A 20,403-nucleotide genomic window follows, 5' to 3' on the forward strand; every position below is an offset into this window, starting at 1 on the left:
GCAAGGCAAAACTGAAGTGCCTCTCTCTTTCAAGGGGAAAATTGATAAAATCAGGGTCTTCCCCAGCTTCCACAGGCATAGCTGACATCAACAGAGACTGCCTGAAACAGTGAACATGTCAGATTTACCAGCATGAGGTTAGGGCTTGGCTTCCCAGAAACAAGGGTGCACTTGTTCCTGTATCTGCCAGACAAGGAGATGCTTTGTGCAAGTCAAAGAAATCATGTATTTTTCTAATACTTGACATATGGAAGAGATTTACCTATTTTTCCCTAAGACAGATTTAAATGGGTTCAGTGCACTGCCAGAGGGAAATCAAATGAAGGCACAAGGCCCAGCAACAGCTGAGTGTCCAAAGCCAGCATCCCTCTGGAGAGGAGACAGAAGCTTGGCTTATTTATTCATTACTGGTTTTTAAATCTCAAGGGTGAAGTGTTGGGGAAAGAAAATAAACAATATCATCCATCCTGAGAGTAAATTTAAATACTGGAGCTAGCTCATCACACAAAAACTTTGATATTTCAAGCCCAGTACATGACAGATACTGGTCCACCATAGGTTCCATTTTGCCTTGTTCTGTTTATCCCTCCCTTCTGGCTGGAGAAGCAGGAATCCCTGATGGCAGCACCAAAATAATTTGGTTAGACTTGAGCAGACAGCTACTGAATCCTGCAAACACACACAGAGTAACTCTGCATCAGCCTCAAGGAAAAAAACAAGCAAAGAAATGAGAGATCCTTTCCAGATACTGCTCAGCTACACCCCCACTTCTGATACAGCTTGAGGCTCTTGAGCGTTTTGGGGAAGGAAAAGACCCAGACGAGGAGGCACAGCCACAGATGGGTGGTTTGCCCAGGATGTGGGGTGGTTTGAGTGGTGACAGCAAAGCCTCCAGTGAGGCACCACAGCGAGATCTGAATTACAGGAACCAGCTCTGTTTCTCCAGAAAGGTCACAGAACGCCGCGTCAGAAAACGTCACACGCGGAGGAACAGCAGCAAACGAGAAGGAAAGAGCTTTGTGGTGAAAGAAGCGGGCTGGGGGAGCAAAGAGCCAACATCACCAACACCAAACACACCCATCTCTCCCCCCAGACAACATCAGATGGGATACTGGGAAGGAATTCCTCCCTGGGAGGGTGTTAGGCCCTGGCACAGGGTGCCCAGAGAAGCTGTGACTGCCCCTGGATCCCTGGGAATGTCCAAGGCCAGGGTGGGATGGGGATTGGAGCAAACTGGGACAGTGGAAGGTTGGAATTACCTCATTTTTGAGGTCTCTTCCCACCCAAACCATTCTGTGATTACAATCAAGAGAAGGGTTGGTTTCTGCTGAAAGGGACACGATTGGGGTCTCTTTCCTCTCCCTTTGCTAAGCATCCAGCTGATCTGATCCCACTGGAATTTGGTTGGGAATTCAAGTCCAGCAAGGACACTTTGGCATCAAGGGGATGTTAAAGTCTCCAGACTTCTGCTGTTCACATCACCCATAAATCAAGAGCCTGGTGCCTGCCCAGCAGCCTCAGACACCCAACTAATGAGCAGGGTGGTAAGACCTGCTCTCCTTGGACCGAGAGTCTGGCACAGGCAGCATGGCCTGAACAACCACCCAAACTCTACTTGTTGGTCCGTGGCACTGCTTTTTGTCACCCCAAAAGTCAGCCTTGACTTTTACAGCCAGCTTCAGGAGAGCTCACAAGGAAGTTGATTCAGTTTCTAGGAGTCACAGGCTGTAAGTGCACACTTCAAACAAAGCCTCAATTGTTTTATTTTTTTGTTCCATAATTCTCCCTGGAAAAGGGCCTCATTTGAGGCCCTTTGACTTCACTGAAGTCAATTGACTCTCAAGTGCTCACTGACATCATCTGCAAATAAATATCTGGCAAATAAAGGCTCAGAACTGCACATCAAGAGGAAATTATGTGTCCAGACCACGAGCTTTGCTTTTAACACCTCACTGTAGACATGGCACAAAGGCAAAAAAAACCCACAAAAACAAAAAAAAAAAAGGCAAAAAACTAATTTTCAAGGTTGAGATGAGTACAAAGAGTAATTAAAACCTCCAGCCATGGACAAGCACATTTCCAGCTGCTGGTTATACCCTTGAAATCCCACTCTGGAGCTTGGTCACAGTTCTTCTGGGAACAACCTGGCGAAAAAGCTTAAATCTGCAACTAAACAATCCTAAACCTTTTCCGAGAGAAACACAAGCGAGTGTAAACAAAAATCACAGATCAGCTTCACAGCCAACAAAGAATAGTCATCACAGTTTTCAGCTTTGATAATCAACTTTGTTAACAAGACATGTCAGCAGCACAGAGGTTCTCAATTCCTAAAACCACAAGCATTCCTGGAACCCAAATACTTTGGATCCCCACCCAGACCTCACAGGCAGCAGTCCCCTCTGAAACAACAAACTGGCAGATGACTGAAATGTCTTGTAACCAATGCCAGGAAAGCCACACCTCACATATTTCAAGTTGTTCCCTGCCCTGCTGATCATCATTTCAGAGAGGGGCATTTGGCAAGGGCCTGGAAGAACAGGACAGAGGAGAATGGCTTCAAACTGGCAGAGGGAAGGGATGGATGGGATACTGGGAAGGAATTCCTCCCTGGGAGGGTTGCTGGCCCTGGCACAGGGTGCCCAGAGCAGCTGTGGCTGCCCCTGGATCCCTGGAAGTGCCCAAGGACAGGGTGGGTGGGGCTTGAAGCAACCTGGGCTGGTGGAAGGTGGAATTAGGTGGTCTTTAAGGTCATTCCCCAGCCCAACCCATTCTATGATCTATATTCTACTCCCAGACTGGTTCCTTCCCCAACTTCCACCTTTTCCTCTGCACACCTTTCTCAGGGATCATCGCCACAAATGAATCCTGCTCCTCCCTATTCCTTCCATTTAATTTATTTACTCCCACTGGGGCCAGGTTTTCTTCTTACCTAGTTAATTTTCGTGGTCAATTTGGAGCCACAAGTATCCTTAAAGGCACTTCCACAAAGTCTACTTTTATGAGAGACAGAAAAAACACCTTCAACTTGAGTAGGAAAAAAGAAAAGATGATAAAAAGCTTTTTCCATCGTCCCCTGCACTCTCCCAGTGCATCCCAGTGAGGACAGGCTGCAAAGTTGCTCTCCAACATATTCTCCTCTGTCACAGCCCAACTGTCCTTGGATCTGTTCCAGGACATGTGGGAATTCACAAGAGGCTGGAAAAGCAGAGTTGGTGAAGTAGGAGACTGGCAAATTCAACCCCAAATGTAAAGTAAATCACTGGAGCCCAACTCAAGGGCACAAGGTGACATTCACTTCCGTCTTGGTGAGGAAAATAAAATTTCCTCTGGAAAAGGGCCACAGTTTTTCCCTATTCTGTCAAGATCAGAGAGAGTACTTCTGACACCAAGACTCCCAAAAATCAAACTTCCATGATGTCAGTGCCATTTCACTTTTCTCATTTTCTCTCCTCAAAATTCACACTCATGGCTCCACACATGGTGAAGGACTAAATGTCTGAGTAAAGACAGACACAATTAATTAACCTGGGATTAACAGGATCACAGGTTCCCTTTGCCTGTTTGGAAAAGGGAGTTATATAATTCAATTGTAAAAGTCTAACTATAACAACAACTACATAGCTGAGAGGAAGAACATTTGTTTAGGAAAACAAGCAGAAAAGCCATCTCAAATTTTTCCCCTTCTTGGAGGGAATCCAGAAAACATTGTACCTTGATGCTGTATGAACAATCTCCAGCAGTAGCTGTAAAATTGTTTTGCTCACAAACCCAAAATCTGGCACCATAGCAGCTGCTGTGCAGAAAATTAACTGTATTCCAGTCACAACTAGTACAGGGAGCTCACAGGGAGAGTCTGGAAAGGCTTTCCCATATGGGTTAAACCAGGAGTTGTTTGAGCATATTCAAACCAGTCGAGATTTTATGAGAGTGGCTGCACCTTAGAGTGGAGGAGCATTGCTGGACCCACGTACAGGGGGAAGAAATCCCTGTAAAAATACAAGGCTGGCTCCAAGGGCCCAAAAATCCCTCCTTGCCCTTTTTTCTTCCCCCTTTCTCCAGCTGCAGCTCAGTTCAGTGCTGGCTGTTCAGGTTTTGCAGGAAAAGCCTTTGACACCTCTAAAGCTGTACAAATCCCAGGGCACATTAATCACTCAGTCTGAGCCCATAATCCCAGCCCAGGCCCCACAATCAATGGGTTTTGCAGACTCTCCCCCACAGGCATTCTGCCTATATGAGGACTACGCCAGAAATTCAGCATCAGTCAAACATCCTCACCCTGACAATATTTAGGGTGCACCACAAGATTAGGCTCTAACCCTGTGGCTTTCCTGGGGTTTCCAGGATTTGGGATTTCCCATCCTTCAAAGCATGCTGAAATAGGGAACCTTTTTGACACAGAACAAGCTGGTTCATCCCAACTTTTCTAGGAGGGGTGTGGAAATCAAATTGAAGCAAGCTCCTGGCAGGTTAATCCCAGTTCCTGAGGCTGGAGCACCTCTCTGTTCCTTGCCAGTCCTCCACAGGATCCTGCCCAGGCTAAGAGAGGTAGCAAAATATGCTACTCCCAGTTAAAACCAGAAACACTCTGCCAAGTCAGGTCTGAAGACACCACACAAAGCAAATGCAATTCTTGCCTGGCTCAGCTGTCACATGGATTTCAAACAGCTCCCCTGGACAATCATCTACCTCACAGCCTCCCTGTAAAGTGAAGGGCTCAAAGGTGAATTTTAAAAGATGTTTAAGTGATGTGTAAAACCCTAAATAAAGCCTGGTTTTGCTTTCATTTCCAAGCATCACGGGGGAAAAAAATAGCATCACAGAATCAGAATATTTTGTTTGAAAACAACCTTTAAAGATCATCTAGCCCAGACCCCTCTAATGAGGGGGGCACCCTCAGGAAAAATCAGGAAAAAAACACATTGATATCTAATGGAATGACTGGATTTCCCTGCATTTAGCCCATCAAGCCAACACAATTGGACACATCCATTCATGGGGACTCAGCTCTGAATCACTGGTCACATCCAAAATGCAGTATCCAATGCTTCAGTGCCCAGCCTCAAATCAAACAACCTTGAAAGAGCCTCTTTCCCCCAAAAGCTCCTGTGCCTTCAGGCCTACAGTCTGAAATCCTCACAAATTGAAAAACACATGGAAAAGGGCAAACAAACCCATCCTGTGATAGCAGATTTCAGCAAAGCAAGCAATTTCTGTGACCACTGACCTCTGGCCCTTTGGGAATCAGCCCTGACAAAGTCCCAGCTCCAAAGCCTGTGGCTTAGATCATCTGTTCAGGTCATTTCACAGCTCTGGCCAAGCAGGACTTACAAGAGCATTTCACCAGACAGTGAAGTAATACACGCAGCCCAGACACAGCACTGCAATTCATTATGCTGATGGATCACAGCTCCTCATTTATCTCTGCACAAAAGGACCCAAAAGCCATCAGAAGCCTCAGTTGGAGGTCATGTGATCCATTTAACCAAATGGACTATCTGGAATCACACACATTTCACTTGAAGAGCATAAATCCTGACAGGGACTGCCCAATGCATAGGAAGGGGTTGATACATCATTTCTAGATCTGCAGCTACACGACCAGCAGCAGATAAAGGCAGGGAGAGGCTTTATTGGGTATTTCCCCTCCCACATCCTCACAGTTCAGACAATTTGCAATTAAGAAGAGGATTAGGAGATTTGTGATGGAAAGAAAGACCATGTTTGATAGCTCAGCCGAGCCAGGCAATAAAAGTGACTTCTTTTTACTGGATAGATTAAACAAGTATCATTGCTTTTTCCTTTGGGAGGAAATCTTTGTCCCCTCTCCCACCCAGGATGATTTCCAGGGTGGGATATTTGCTGTGTACAAACAACAGGGCTTTAGAAACAATAATAAAAAAAAAGCTTCCATGCACTGATTTAATAATATCCTTGGTTGAATATGTTATGAACAAGCTGTGGTTAGATCAGAAAATCCTTCTTTACACCAGCTACAGAGATAATAATCATCTGAATCTCAGCAAGACCACTTCTCCTCCTTCACATGCTTTTCATTTAAAAATACATTTTAAAAAAAATGAAAGGGGATCTTGCCATTAAAGCTGAAGGCCCACAATAGAAAAAAGGGATTTTGCAAATGTTCAAAATTTTAAAAGATCAGAGTATATTGGTTGTGTGCCTCCAGCCCCTCTCTTCATTCTCAAAGATCAGAGGAAAGCAAAGGATAATAATGACAATTCCACCAAGCTGCCTCTCAGCCCTAGAACTCAGGTGTCCAATTAAAATTCTCATTTTCAGGTAATTTTTTAACATGGAGTAGGAAGCTTGATGTACATACTTTTGAAGGAAAAAGAGAGGAATCATTAACATTCTGGCTGTTGAGGTGCAGCACAATTCAGACAACAAACATTCACAGGCATCAGCTGAAGATATTATGGAGGCAAAGTTGGGTCGTGACCCAAATTTGGATGAAAGCCTCTTATTCTGGGCAGTTTGATGTTTGAACAAGAAAGCAGATAACACGGCCTGCAGCTCATTTTAGGCTTTCTTCTCCTACCCCTGCTGCTGCCTCCATCTCTCTTTTACCAAAGTGGTAGTTTAGGCCTCACAAAGACATTCAAAAGACCAGCTCAGACTGGACATATTTTTAGGCCTGGATCAACTACCTTTAAACACAATGAACTCCTTTCCAGCACTAGCAAAGACCAATGGAAATTCCAAGCAGACTTGGAAAGCTGCCACTGATATTTTCTGGTGACGCAAGCAGAGGCACGTTTCACTGAAAAGTTTGTGGCCACTTTTCTGTAAATTTTTAGCTAAGAATTGCAATGTTCTACTGGCTTGAAGTGGTCGCCCAGGCCAAGCTAAAAGCAGAGGGAAAACAGAAGCAACACTCCTACTTTGCAAAATAAAATTTGTTTTAGGCTACACAAACTCAAGGCGTGACTTTCCAAGTCACAGGGGAGCTCCCAGCCAAGCTGCACCACCAACAATGGCTGCAATTCACAACCAGGAGCCTTTCTGGCACAGGATCTGCCACACAGCCCTGTTTGCTCCTTCACAGCTGCTTTTCCAGGAGAAAAAGCACTTCAGAGCCAAGAAGATCCGTGGTTATAGGCTTAAAAACAGAACAGAGAAGCCAAGGCATAGGAGAGCAAAATTAAACATTCAGAAGGCAGCCAAAGGGTCCCCAGGGAACACTTACAGATGAAACAAGATTTAAAGAAGGAAAAAAACCCTGAATTTAACTTGTAAGCACACTTTTAAAAACCATCCCAGGCAACATGGGAGTACAGGAGAACAGTAAAACAATAATCTTACCCAGATGATGTAACAGGGTGGTTTTAAAAATGATATTTTCACACTTCTCTTATCAACACATCACAAGACCTCATGTCACAGCCCAGAACAAGAGGGGAGGTGCAAGTCAAGCCTCACTGCCTGGATTCCCTCTGCCAGAGCTCTTACAATCTATATTTATCCAGGGGGAGGGAAAAGTCACCTTCAACAGCTTTCCCATTCACCCCCAGCTTGCTCTCACTTTCTGTTGCCTTTTCGCACACCCCAGAAGGGTTTGGGTTGGAAGGGACCTTAAAGATCATCCAGTCCCACCCCTACCATGGCAGGGACACCTTCCACTGTCCCAGGCTGCTCCAAGCCCTGTCCAGCCTGGCCTTGGGCACTGCCAGGGATCCAGGGGCAGCCACAGCTGCTCTGGGAACCCTTTTCCCCTACCTGTAAACTCATTGTCAGACACAAGAACAGAATGATAAAGGTTGGAAAAGACCTCCAAGATCACCAAGTCCCTTCTGGCACCAAATATCATCATTCCCACTGAAACCACACCATGAAGGCAGAGATGCTGCAGAAACACAGGACCTACATATCCAGCCAAGGGTGCTGCAAGCACCAGCAGGACACAGAGCTAGGAGTAAAAAAAACACAAGGAAAGTGCTCTCCTTTAGCATAATATAATCATATTTTGGCACATTCAATCCCCTAGAGCCCCATCACCAACCTCACTGTGCCCATCTCTACATCAACCATATGGGGAGGACCTCCTGCCATGGTCAACTGTTGGAGTCCAGGACATCCCTCTGGCTGCCCTGGCTGTCTTGAGATCCTGGCAGGGGGCTTGGAGACCTTGGCACAAAGTCAAAAACACCAGTTGCTTTGATTTTAGCCTGTGGAAAAAGCTGCCAACTTTGTATGAGGAATTACAAGCCACAAGGCTTGTCATTTGATTGAGTAGTGTGGTAGTTGAATTAACACAGGGTGAAAAAGTAGAATTTTGGGGTTTTTAGAATGGGGTTCAAGGGGACAAGATGGAGGGATTTGGGCGTGTCCTAACCTTCTTCTCCTTTTCCTTGTTCTCCGTGTCTTGGTGTGATGGTGGCACTTTTCTATTGGTTTAAGGTAGAGACTCACTGGCCAACATAAATTATAGATATTGGCACATTATTGTAAACATAGTACTTGTAGTTTTTGGTATAAAAGGTAAACACCACCTCAGAGGACAGAGAGAATGGCATGGCCGACCGGCTACACAGAGCTCAGCAGGTCAGAGAAAGAATGTTATAGATAAGGAAAAATAAACAACCTTGAGAAGCTGATCCTACACATTCAGACTCCTCCTTTGGCTGCACGGACTGGGAGACCAAGGACTTTTGCACTCTTGGGGTCATTCCCAACACCCAGACCCTGAGAGTCAACAACTCCCATCAAACATCCAAGCCAATAAATAAGGAAGAAAAGTAAACATTTCATACTTTCAACCAAGAGCTACAAGCCAGCACGGGAGGGAAGAGGTGGCAGCCAGGTGCTGTCACTGCTCACCTTGGTGGTGTCATCATGTGACCGCTGGTACCGTTTCCAGCGGCAGCCGTAGATCCCGGTCAGACAGGACAGACATAGCTGGGGCTCGTAGTACTGCAGGGGTTGGTGTTTAACCATGCTCCTTCCAGCCCCTCCAGAGCCAGCTACCACAAATCCATCAGCTCCTGGGAGCGCCCTGAGGCAAAGCAGAGAAAACAACAACAACAACAAAAAAAGGAAATTAAAATCCCAAGTGATATTTCAATACATTAACAAGCAATTTAATAATTAACCATGTCCTCTGGCTACTGAGAGGAGGGATGAGAATCAGATCTATTCCCAGCTCTACAAGTGTCTCCCACTTGTTACTCAACAAGAACCAAGAAGTTTAATTAGTTTGCAAGTTTTGTTTCCTCCTCCTTCTCCCACACCACCAAAAGCAAGGAGTTGTAGGTAGGGAAAGCCACATGAGGACAAGAAGGAGGATGATGATTTGCAGCCCAAGTGATGGGGTCTTATAAATGACTGAAGTGTAAAGAAACAGAACTGCTGCAAGAATCACCTGGAAATCAATTCAGAGACCTCCACAAAGCTGAAGCTGAGCCAAGCTAAAGCAGTTTAATGTCAGCATCCCATGGAGCCTGCAAAACAGTCCCAGACAAGGAATAAACACTGCCATGCCTCCCGCAGAAGGGGCATCACAGAATGAGGGACTATCCTGAGCTAGAAGGGATCCAGCAAAGATCAGACTTCTGGCCCTGCACGGGACAACCCCAAGAATATGGAATACAGTATGTGTATACACAAAATATAGCATACAGATATTACCCTCTCCCTTTACAAACCTCTCAAGCACTCACAGGGATGCAGAGCTGGATGCTGTGCTTGATCCCCCACCACAGGTTTCCCACAGCTTCCTGCAGCACAGGTGTGCACCCACAGCCCCTCACATTACTGCTGTGTGCATCACCAGTGGGCTGGCAGTGGTGTTTGACAGCAGCTGAGCTTGCACAGTGCTTGCCCACCTTTTCTGAGAGTGCAGGGCTGTAAATTCCACCCTCTCCAGGGGAAATGCTTTGCTTCCTTACATGTGGAATTCCCAGGGCTCAGGTCTTGGGCAAAGCTGTGGCAGCTGAGCAGCAGCATCCTCACTGGCATCAGCTAAGTGTGGCTGGGCTTAGGGAGATAAACCAGCCGCCTAAAAGCTTTTCCATGACACATCCATGGAAGGAAGCCTCCAAAAGCAGGGCTGACTGTATTTTTCACTCCAGCTGATGGACCAGGGGATGCTGCAGGCAGTGCAGACACAGTGCTGGAGTCTGGAAATGTCAGCAGAGACAGACAGCTCACCCCTCCCAGCTCCTGTGTGTCTGTGTCCGTTCATGCTCCATGCTGACAGCCCAGGACAGCCTTGCCTTGACTCTTGAATCAGGACTCAGCATCCCAGAGGCAGGAGGTTGCTGTGGCTCCAGACCCAGCAGCCTGTCACCATGCTGTCCCCACAGCCCTGTGCCTTCCTCACCCCCAGACACAGAGGCAGCTTTGTGCTTTCAGCAGAGCTCCCTGCACTGCTCGGGGTGCTGACACGAGATGGGCACGACCCACACACCCACATGTGGTCAGCCCAGCTCCCCATGTGGCTCTGCTCATCCCCTGGGGGGTGACAAACAGGACAGAGGCACAGGGACAGCCAGCCTGACACGAGAGCTGTTTGCTGCTCACGTTCCCCCCCATGCTGCTGTGCCACCTCTGTGCCCTCATGTCGAGGTCACCTCCTTGTCCCTGTTTCACCTCTCCTCTTGCTTTTTATAAAGCTCAGCATTAGTCACTGCTCATGTTGCCTCATCTTCAGCTTCAGGACCATCCCCAGGAAACGAGCCTCCCCCTCTGCCTTCCCACTATGGGCACAAAACCTGTCACAATGGGACAGAGACACAGAGGAGGTGCAGAACTGGATGCTATTTAAAGGTCTTGGGCTAAACCACCCTCTCTGCCCTGAAGATTCCAAGCGTGGAGTGATGTACAAGATGCTGAGGGCTCTGTGCAAGATGTAAAAATCATTCACAGCCTATTAACAACTCCCTAGCCAAACCCCTGTAAACCTAGAAGGCTGCAGTTGTTCCAAGTAATCCTGTACTAATTCTTCTCCAAAGGACAGCATCTCTCCTGGTTTCCACCTCTTCCTGCTTTAGAGATGCAAGGCAGGAGAGCAGAAAGGCCAGCTCCATCCACAAAAGCTTTCACTAGGTATTTCATTTCACTACTTGCAGGAATTGTGTCGATTTGATAGGCGAGAAATCCTCCCCTGTGAGGATGGGGAAGCCCTGGCACAGGTTGGTTGCCCAGAAGAGCTGTGGCTGTCCCTGGATCCCTGGCAGTGCCCAAGAGAAAGACAGATAAAAAGGCTCTGTAAGACACCAAGTGAAACTCCCACCCTGGTTCCTCTCACTGCAAAGGCAGGCACTGTGGGAGCCCAGAATTCCAGGTTGCTCTCCACAAAAACTCAGGAAAAGCACAAGGACAAAAAAGATGAGTTTTAAAAAGTCCACTCCCAAATGCAGTATAATTGCATAAGGCACAACCGACAAGCCTAAAATCACTCCCTCTTCTCCATGAGCATCACAACCAGATCCATAAAAGCCCAAAACAGGTGGCAAAGGACAAGACCCAGCACCTACCCTCCCCTCCACAGACACAGACACCTGCAGGAGCTGCAGGGAGAGAAACCACACTGATAGCATCTACCCAGAGAGCCTAGCTTGGCCAAGAGCATGGGCTCAATACTTACTGCTCCTGCTTCCAGAAACGGAGTCAGGGGAGCAGCAGAAAGTCTGCAGCACCTCCCAGTCACTGTTCCCATGACATCTCCAGCTGTCGAGGTGCAGAAAGCAGCCTATGAATGATTCAGCCCACTGCTGGTTAGCATTACATACAGAAATGAAAACAGGAAGCAAGACAACAGGCATTAATTATTCAAATCCAGCAACATGCACCAGGAGGGAGGGGAGGGGGAAAGAAATAAAATAGAAAACACAAACCCACTCATGCTCTCAACCTTGACTTTCAAGATGCATCATCTGCCAATGGCTATGAGCTTCTCAGAGCTGAATAACCAGCTCGCTTGTCCAAAAAGGGGGAGCAGGGTAGATTCCATCTAGAAATACAATGGAAGCATTTTCCAAAGGCTCCAGGATGCCTAATTAGCACACACTGCACTTCTGAGATACTGAAGTGAAGCTATTGGTTACACATTATTCCTTTCCAAACAGCTTTGGAGGAAAAAAAAAAAAAAAAAAAAAAAAAAAGAAGGGAGAATTGGAGTTGCAAATTTAAAAGTGAAGCTCTCTGGGGAGATCTGACCTAAACATTTTTGATTTTTGTCTCTCTGAATTAACCGCTGCATCCCTATAGTCTCAGGGCAATATGCAGAAACCTGGACTGGAGAGGGAAGGCAGCCATCAAGACCAATCACTGAAACATCTCAGTGCCCTCATTTTAGTGAGGAGAAGAGCAACAGCACAAGTCCTGAAGTGCTCTGAGTAAACAGTGGGGATGAAGCTCCAGAGGAGCAGGTTTAACAACCTTTCCCAAGGCTTGCTGCAGTCCAAGCTCTACCCTTTGATCCCCCTTCAAGGAGACTGGGGGGAGACCTCACTGCAAGTACAACTTCCCCATGGGGAAAAAGAGAGGCCAGCACTGATCTCTGCTCTCTGGGACTGTGACAGGACCCAGGGAAGGGCTGGAGCTGTGCCAGGGCAGGTTTAGGTTGGAGATCAGGGAAAGGTTCTTCTTCCAGGGGTGCTGGGCACTGCCCAGGTTCCCCAGGGAATGGGCACAGCCCCAAGGCTGCCAGAGCTCCAGGAGCTCCCAGGGAAGGATTGTTGAACTGTCTGTGCAGGGCCAGGAGCTGGACTGGATGATCCTTGTGGATCCCTTCCAGTTCAGGATATTCTGTGGTTTTTAAAAGCCAAGCAGCTTTACTGCCCTTCCAGCCACACCACAGATTTCTCAGGATGGTTTGGATCAGCACATCCAAAAGAAAACCCAAAACACAGTCAGGAATGCTTTGATGGAGGCTTACAAATAATGAAATCATGGAATCATTAAGGCTGGAGAAGCCCTCTAAGATCATGGAGTCCAACCAGCACTGCCAGGTCCACACCAGCCCATGGAATCCTGAAGTCTCGGGAGACGTCGGAGCAGAAAGAACCATATGGAAAGAGGCAGACACATATTTTTCTCCAGCAGCCCCACCACCCATGCAGATGTGGTCTCCTACAGGATCTCCACCTGCCAAGGCATGGCTGGGAAGACCCATCCAATGGAAAACTTTGGCCTTCCACAAGGTTCCAGAGAGGCAAAACCGTGGGGAGAACATGTGTTCCCCCCATACCTGGAGAGGGAGTGGGACACTCAAAACCAAAGCAAGCCCTGAGCACACAGGCTCCCATCTCCCAAAATTCAGGCCCAAGGAAACTCACCCTGCTTGCAATACAAATAAACATAAAAATCAGAGAGGTATTTGAGATTAATTTTTTATGTTAACTCATTTTAAAAAAGAGCTTTGGCAGATTCTACTGATTTCCATATTAAAAGAAATAATGGTTTTCTTCTTGCTGGTGACTCCTGGGATCACTGTTTATCAAGAATCTCTGTAAATTCAACATCTCTATCTCTACTACAACTTGCATCAATCTAATTATGCTTAAAACCTTGTTAGAGCAAATAATTTCCTATGCCAATTAGGTGAGAACATGCCTGATAATCAATTAGCCCTATTGATATGCTTGTGAGGCTGCTTGTCAGTCATTTCCCTAATGATACTGGAAAATCCTGATTTTCCTTAAATACTTTCTAAAAAATTAAGCTATTCCAGAGCAAATTCTACAGTTCTGTGCACAAAAAAAAAAAAGAAAAAATAGAAGAGAAATCTCTATGGCCCAGCCAGGGTTGAAATCATTACCTAAATTCTTGGGATTTGCATGTACTCTGCATTGGCTTTCATACACATTTTTTTATTAATACACTGAACTCAACCAAGCCAAAGTAATGCAATTTCATTTTCCCCGACGTGGAAAATGGAAATTGAAGAGGGTCAATATCCCCATCTGTTTAATAACAAGCTATTACTGAGGGCTGTTTGCTGTGGCCACTCCCACGGGAGGAAATCGAGATGCACACACACACACACTGAGCACCATTTTCCACATTTTGCTGGCACAAACCCAAAGCATCTCAGCTTGCAGCATCCAAGATTTCATTTCAAGGCAGGAATGGGACACCCCAAAGCCAGAAAACAGCCTCAGGTGTTTTGGGGGTGGAGGATGCCCAGGCAATGACCCAGCAGGGTTATTCTTCCCCACACATTTTTATTCCCCACTCTGAAAATCAGGTTGGGTCAGAGGTCTCCCACCCACTTTTTCCAGGCTCAAAACATTCATTTTTACACTGATAATACTGCACAAACAAAAGCAGCAGATATATCAAAACTCCAGTCAGCATCTATTTTTCTTCCCCCTGGCAAAGAAACAAGAAAGATGAACTACAGGAATGTTTCCTCTGCCATGTGCATATGGGTATATGGAATATTTTGGATGAGAGCTGAGGCTGGAAAACACAACAACCTTGTCCTTAAAGCTGAGTGCTGCTGCCTCAATGACAGAAAATAAGAGTGGGGGAAAAAACAAATTAAAAAACTGAAAAAGAAAGGGCTACAGGCCATGTGCTGGTCTGGCAGAGCACTCAGAAGGGAAACATCCCTGTCTCCCTGAGATCCCAAAAATCCATGGCTACATCCCAGCCCAGGGAGGGCCTGCAGAGCCACTTGGATTCCCCAAAGTGGCAGGGGATGACCCAAACAGACAAATCCCAAATAGGATCTGGCTGATGTGGAGCCCCTGTGGGTCTGACCTGTTGTTTATTGTTCTTAAATGTTTTCTAAAAAAAAAAAAAAAAAAAAAAAAATTACAGCTTTGAAACTAGGGCAGCATGTAGTTTGGGGGTTGTACACTTCCAGTTAATGAAAATTCAGACTTCAAAAGATAAATACTTCAAAGGGATTACAAAAGAAAAACTTAGACTTTAATCTCCCTAAATAAATAAGCACAGGACGGACTAACGCCCTCTGTTTTCCACAAAGTGAGACAGGAACGGGTGCCCGGAACTCTGAAAGGGTGGAAGAAGAGGAACAGGGCACCGGAAAAACCTGTATAAACTTCTGGCAGAGCAAGAATTAAACACAACCTCTGCTTTCTGCACCAACCCTGCAGGTCAAGGTGTTGGTGCAGCTCTGAAAATCCAAAATCTGCTGCAGATCCAAAAATATCAGGTGAGTCCACAAGCAGGTTCTGAAGTAACTCCAAGCAGCAAAGCACAGGTGGGACACAAGGAAAAACATCAGGACACTTCAGGGGTCTGCCAAAGAATTTCTGACAACCTGAGTATAAAAAGAGCTTCATCTTCTGAGGGCTGGTGGAGAGATGGGCAACAACTCATGGATTTCTCATATCTTTAATTTTAATAAGGCTCTTGGCTTTTAGAAGCAGCAAAGAGAAACGTGAAGCAGCCCAAAGTGTGTGAAATCACATTTTTGGCAGAGAAGGTCAAACCCTTCCACCTCTGCGAGTCTGTGTCAGGTGGAGTCCCCTTATGACAGCATTCCAGAAACACTGAGAGCAGCACAAGAAGCCGGCAGTTCAAGAGCTAAAAATGTAGAATAGCAGCTAAGGTGAGGTGAGACACCACCAGGAGCCTGACAGCACTGTTGATCTTGGCAGAAGACAGGGCAGTGGAGGGAATCTGAGCCACAAACCCAAAGGGACAGGCAGGAAAGCACCAAACTGGGAGAAGAGGGATGGCCAGGCAGTGTCTTGAGGAAGAGACCTCATGTTCAGCCTCTGCTGTCTGAAGAGCCTCAGACAGAGAATGTCCTGTGATGTTGGTATGGTGTGGTTGATGACATTGCAATAGCAGAGCTCAACAGAGATGGCCCAGGTGAGAAAAAGACAGGAAAAGGGAAGAATGAGAAGAAAACCCAGGAAAGCACAGCTGGATGCTAAGCAAAACCCATGCACCAACAAAGAATTGAAAGATTTTAAAATAATTAAAAAGGTTACAGAACATTTTTCCTCTCCACAGACTCCAGGAGCTTTGCCATCCTCACCAAGCTGCAAACCAGAAGTTTGCACCAAGCCTTACTCATTAACCAGCACGTTTTTGCTGAGAAATTAAATGGAAACAGAGCTGGGTTGGAACATGCACACCCTGACAAGCAGCATCCTCTTCAAATAAGCATTCTTCCCTCTCCTGGTTTTCCCTCTCCAAACACAGCCCTGAAGAGCTGCCCACGGATGGAGCGGGGCCTGTCCCACACATTCCCTGCTGAAAACCTGGCTCCTGCCAGCAGGGAAAGAAAATGCCCCAACAAGCCCCAGAAGGCTCATCTGAGAGGGAGCCAAGTGGCTCCACACCCACTGCAGGCACTGGAATGGAAACAGTAAGCGAGGGGGGGAAAAAATGGAAAACAAAACCAGCAAGACCCATTTTCCAATCGATACCCTGCACATCTGCTGTGCAACTGCTACCCAGAGAATTAGGCATCAATGTTTCTGGCTTAATGAGAGGTGGAAAGTCCTAGTTAAATGGATTACAAGCTCTTTATTTCCTATGATTGATTCCTTCCATACGGCTGCAGGAGACACTACTCATGAAAAAAAAAAAAAAAAAAAGTTCTCAAGTAGCAAAGGAGCTAAATAAATAAAGAAGAAAAACTTGCTTTGCCTTCCTGAGCAATCTGGGATAGCGGAAGGTGTCCTTGCCCATGGCAAGGGGTGAAACTGGGTGGGCTTTGAGTTAACTGATGAAGCTCAGGAGAGGTTCAAGAAGTCAGCCTTTCATCACCTCTACTACAGCTTTGTGACTGCTTGAAAAACATGGAAACAAAAATGGTATCAAGGAAAAATGAGATATATGCATCCCCCATCTCCTCCTCCACACCTCTGTGGCACAGAAGATACTTGATTTCTGCCAGAGGAAGGCTAACATCCACTTTATCCCTCTTCTGTTCCAAGGGAGCAGAGGTCTGTCTCATGTTCCTAAAGCCTCCTTCCAGTTATTATTACCGGGTTTTTTTTCCAGTTCTCTACAGATCAGTCTCTGCTCAATGCAAGGAGACAGACAGGAGAGTTTCCCTGTCATGAGGGAAAGGAAAATTGCATCCAAGGAAACAAATGGGCTACAACCCCAACCCCATTCCAGAGTCACTCAGCTCCAGGTAAATGCCTGTCTTGACTGGGATTCCGGTATCCTGCCAAAAGCTGCTGCTGATCTTTAGGAAGACATGAATAAGGGCAAAAGGATTTTACTCTGCTGCAGCATAAATCTTTCAGAGGAAAGGAATTTTCTCAATTGACCCAGCAAGAAGCTGCATTAGTCTTAAATGCTCCTTGCTTTCCAAAAAGCATCTCCAAATGTGGGCTGAGGTCAGCCTGACACAAGGAGGGATGGGGACAGAGGGTGAGGTCAGGAAGGGACCCAGCCCTCCAGCCACAGGGTCACTCCCAGAGTTAGCAAAGGAGGCTCACAGACATTTCCAGCTCATGCTCTAATAAAAACACAAAAACAAGGCTCAATCTGCCAGTTACATCAGCTCCTAGCTTGTTTTCCTCATGGAAAGGCCCAGTCATGAGGGATTCACAAACTCATTTAGTGATGCAAACCCAAGGCCTATTAATCCAAGTGCTTTCAGTCATTTTTGAGAACTTTTAATAGGATGAGCATTGATTCTCTGAGTATTAACTCACTTTGTCCTGGTGCCCTTTTCCCAGCACCAGTGACACGCTTCCAGACTGGCACATTAGCAGCAGAATGATGTTTTCAATATAATCAGGGTTCGAGTGAAACAGGGACACCTGCAGACATCTGTCTTCAAAGGAAGATGCTCAGGTTCTCTCACAGGCTGCCCAGAGAAGCTGTGGCTGCCCCAGTCTTAGAATTGTTCAAGCTTGGATGGGGCTTGGAGCAACCTGGGACAGTGGAAGGTGTCCTGCCCATGACAGGGGGTGGTACTGGGAGAGCTTTAATACCCTTCAAACCATTCTGGGATTGATATCAAAGGTATCCAAAACCTTTGGGGGGTTGGGATGAACCTGGGGGCTGGAGATGCTGGCTCTCTTCATCTGGGATTCCCCAAAACACTAATCTCATTTATTTATGACCCTCAGCCCTGTGCTCCAGAGAGAACATGATCTCGAGGCAAGACCCCCAGGGGTCCATTAGCACACAGCAGTTTGGTGGGAATTGCTCCCAGCCCAGAACAGTTTATCCAAACATCTGGAGCAGCTAAATCCCGCAGGAGCCCAGAGGCCAGGGTGCAACAGCATTTCTCTCTCCTTCTCTGCACCACTCTAAGCTTTCTAGGAAAAGGCCTAGGAAAAAGGACCAGTTGGAAGTTCTTTTTTTTTTTTTAGGTACCTCTGTGACATCAGAGGAGCAAAAAAACCCCAAACAAACCTCCAAATATCCAAGAGATTTGGAGCAGGGCAGGGTGCTCAGCAGCACACACTCAACACCAGCCTATGCAAACATCCCTCAGTCAGTGAGAGTGACCAGACACATCCATTCATTCACCACAGTGACCTTTCCTGTCTATCCCAAAAACACATCCATGGCACCAAGACACTGCTCAAGGCGGATCTTTAAGCACCACACAAGCAAAGGATTCAATTAAAAGGCTTCCTGCACATCTTTTGATGAGCCAGCCCTAGGCAAGCATGAGAAAAGTGCAATTTTCAAGACTGCACTTGCTCTGAAGACAGAAACCCCTTGCCCAGGTGGGTCAGGCATCTCCCACCTGGAACACAGACCAAAAAGCAGCCACATCCCAGGGAAACAGAGAAGAGCTTTCCAGAACATAGAACTCTCACAGAAAAGCTATTATTATTATCAGTCTCATACACATTTATTTAAAAAGTTCTCAGGAAAATTAGGCCGTGGAACTTGCACACAAACACAGCATTTCCAGGATTAAATGGCTTTTATCCCACTTCCAGAAAGCCACTTTGGGTTTTCATCCCATCAGATTAAGCTCCTGCCTTGAGAGCAGCTACTGTCTGGGTAGGAGACAAGTAGCTATTCCTTCCACAAGCCAAAGTATCTTTATTTCCAGCTTATTTTCCTACCAAAACACAGGGTGATTGATTGCACAAGTCCTCTGTTCCTGGTCCTTTTCCTTCCCTCCCCAGGCAGCAATTCCCTGGAGCTCCAGCCTCTTCCATCCTGGCTGGAATGCTCTCCAAGAGTCGCTGCAGGGTGGGAAAAGATCAAATAAACCTCCCCCCAAAGGAAGAGCAGCTCTAGCCCAGCCTGCTGTCAAAGACTAATCAACAAGTACAGCTGGAGAGGGGAAAGGATGGAAGTGGGAAGATTAAAGATTTGAAATAAGTCCCAAAGAAACCAGACTGTGCTTGCTCTTTTTCAGTATTTTTGGTTATAAGTAGGGAAACATTGAGAGCATTGAACAATTGACTTCACACTCAATAATTTGCGGGCCAAGCCAGTTCCTGCCACTGTTCTGAACAGAGTGAAAAGGTCCTGAAAAATACTGGGATGTGCATCAAATTAAGAGAAAGCACACAAAAAATGATAGCTGCAAGTGGGAAATTTCAGCAAGAAATTTCAGGATGAGGTTTTATAAGCATTAGAAGCAAATAAAAACAAAGCAACAACAACCCACCAACAACACCAAAATAACCCAAGAAAACAAAACAAAACCCGCCCCCCCAAAAAAAAGACCCAAAAAAACAAACCAACCAACCACCCAAACCCAAAGGAAACAAAAAGAAACATCAGCAATACCCTTCATTTTACTAGAATGGTTTTAACACATTACAAGAACTCAGGGAAAATCAACTTCAAAAATTGCTGTCCCCTGGATGAGCACACCAGGGTTTAAAGCCACTAGTACACAGACTAGATAAACCAGAATTCCACAGGAAAATAATTGGCCAGGAAAGAAAAAATGATGAAAAGTAGAGAGGTGGACGGGCTTTTTCCCCTGAAAAAGTGTTAATTTCCAAACTAGCAAAGTATAACTGGGCACAGAAATTGAAGGAATCTGGTTTTGCCATATGAAAGCAGAAGGAAGGGGCACAACAAATCACCAGGTAAATCTGTCATAGGGAAGTGGGGGGGAAAAGGGAAATAACCGGGAAGGGAGGAAAGTCAAGCCTTTTTTGTTCCCAAATCTGGCAGTGTAACTCTTTGTCCATGTTTCAGGAAGCATGTTCAACTGCACAGAGGAATCCATGGAAGCTTTCAAGGACAAGATGGACTTGGAGTAGCCTGGTCTAGCTGAAGGCACAAAAGAAGGAACTGTTTGGAACAAGTTTTTTTTAAGGTATCTTCCCACCCACCCCATTCCATGATCTCTGGATCTGAACAATCCTTCTGCTTCACCCCTGCAGCCAGAGCCAGGCCTCCAATTCCCCCTGCATCCCTTGGCATGGGGGCATCCTGGTCTGGGTGAGGCACAGCCAGAACTTGAGGAGGTGGTTTTTTTTGTCCTCCCCAGCCAGGACACAATTTATAAAC

The 20,403-nt window shown here is 46.2% G+C and overlaps 1 protein-coding gene across 3 annotated transcripts in view; it reads right to left on the minus strand.

Annotated features, from left to right (window-relative positions):
* GDPD5 (glycerophosphodiester phosphodiesterase domain containing 5) overlaps positions 1–20,403 on the minus strand; it is a 107,227-nt gene that overhangs the window by 55,050 nt on the left and 31,774 nt on the right. For 2 of the 3 annotated variants that reach the window (XM_077781198.1, XM_021550212.2), the window contains exon 2: positions 8,836–9,010. In XM_077781198.1, coding sequence (XP_077637324.1) covers positions 8,836–8,952 — 117 coding nt within the window. In that variant the 5' untranslated portion in view covers positions 8,953–9,010. Of the gene's footprint in view, positions 1–8,835; positions 9,011–11,602; positions 11,686–20,403 lie in introns of all 3 variants that reach the window. The other variant, XM_077781197.1, reaches the window with a different exon arrangement.

This window comes from Lonchura striata, chromosome 2 (assembly GCF_046129695.1).
Source record: "Lonchura striata isolate bLonStr1 chromosome 2, bLonStr1.mat, whole genome shotgun sequence".
Taxonomy (NCBI): Eukaryota; Metazoa; Chordata; class Aves; order Passeriformes; family Estrildidae; genus Lonchura; species Lonchura striata.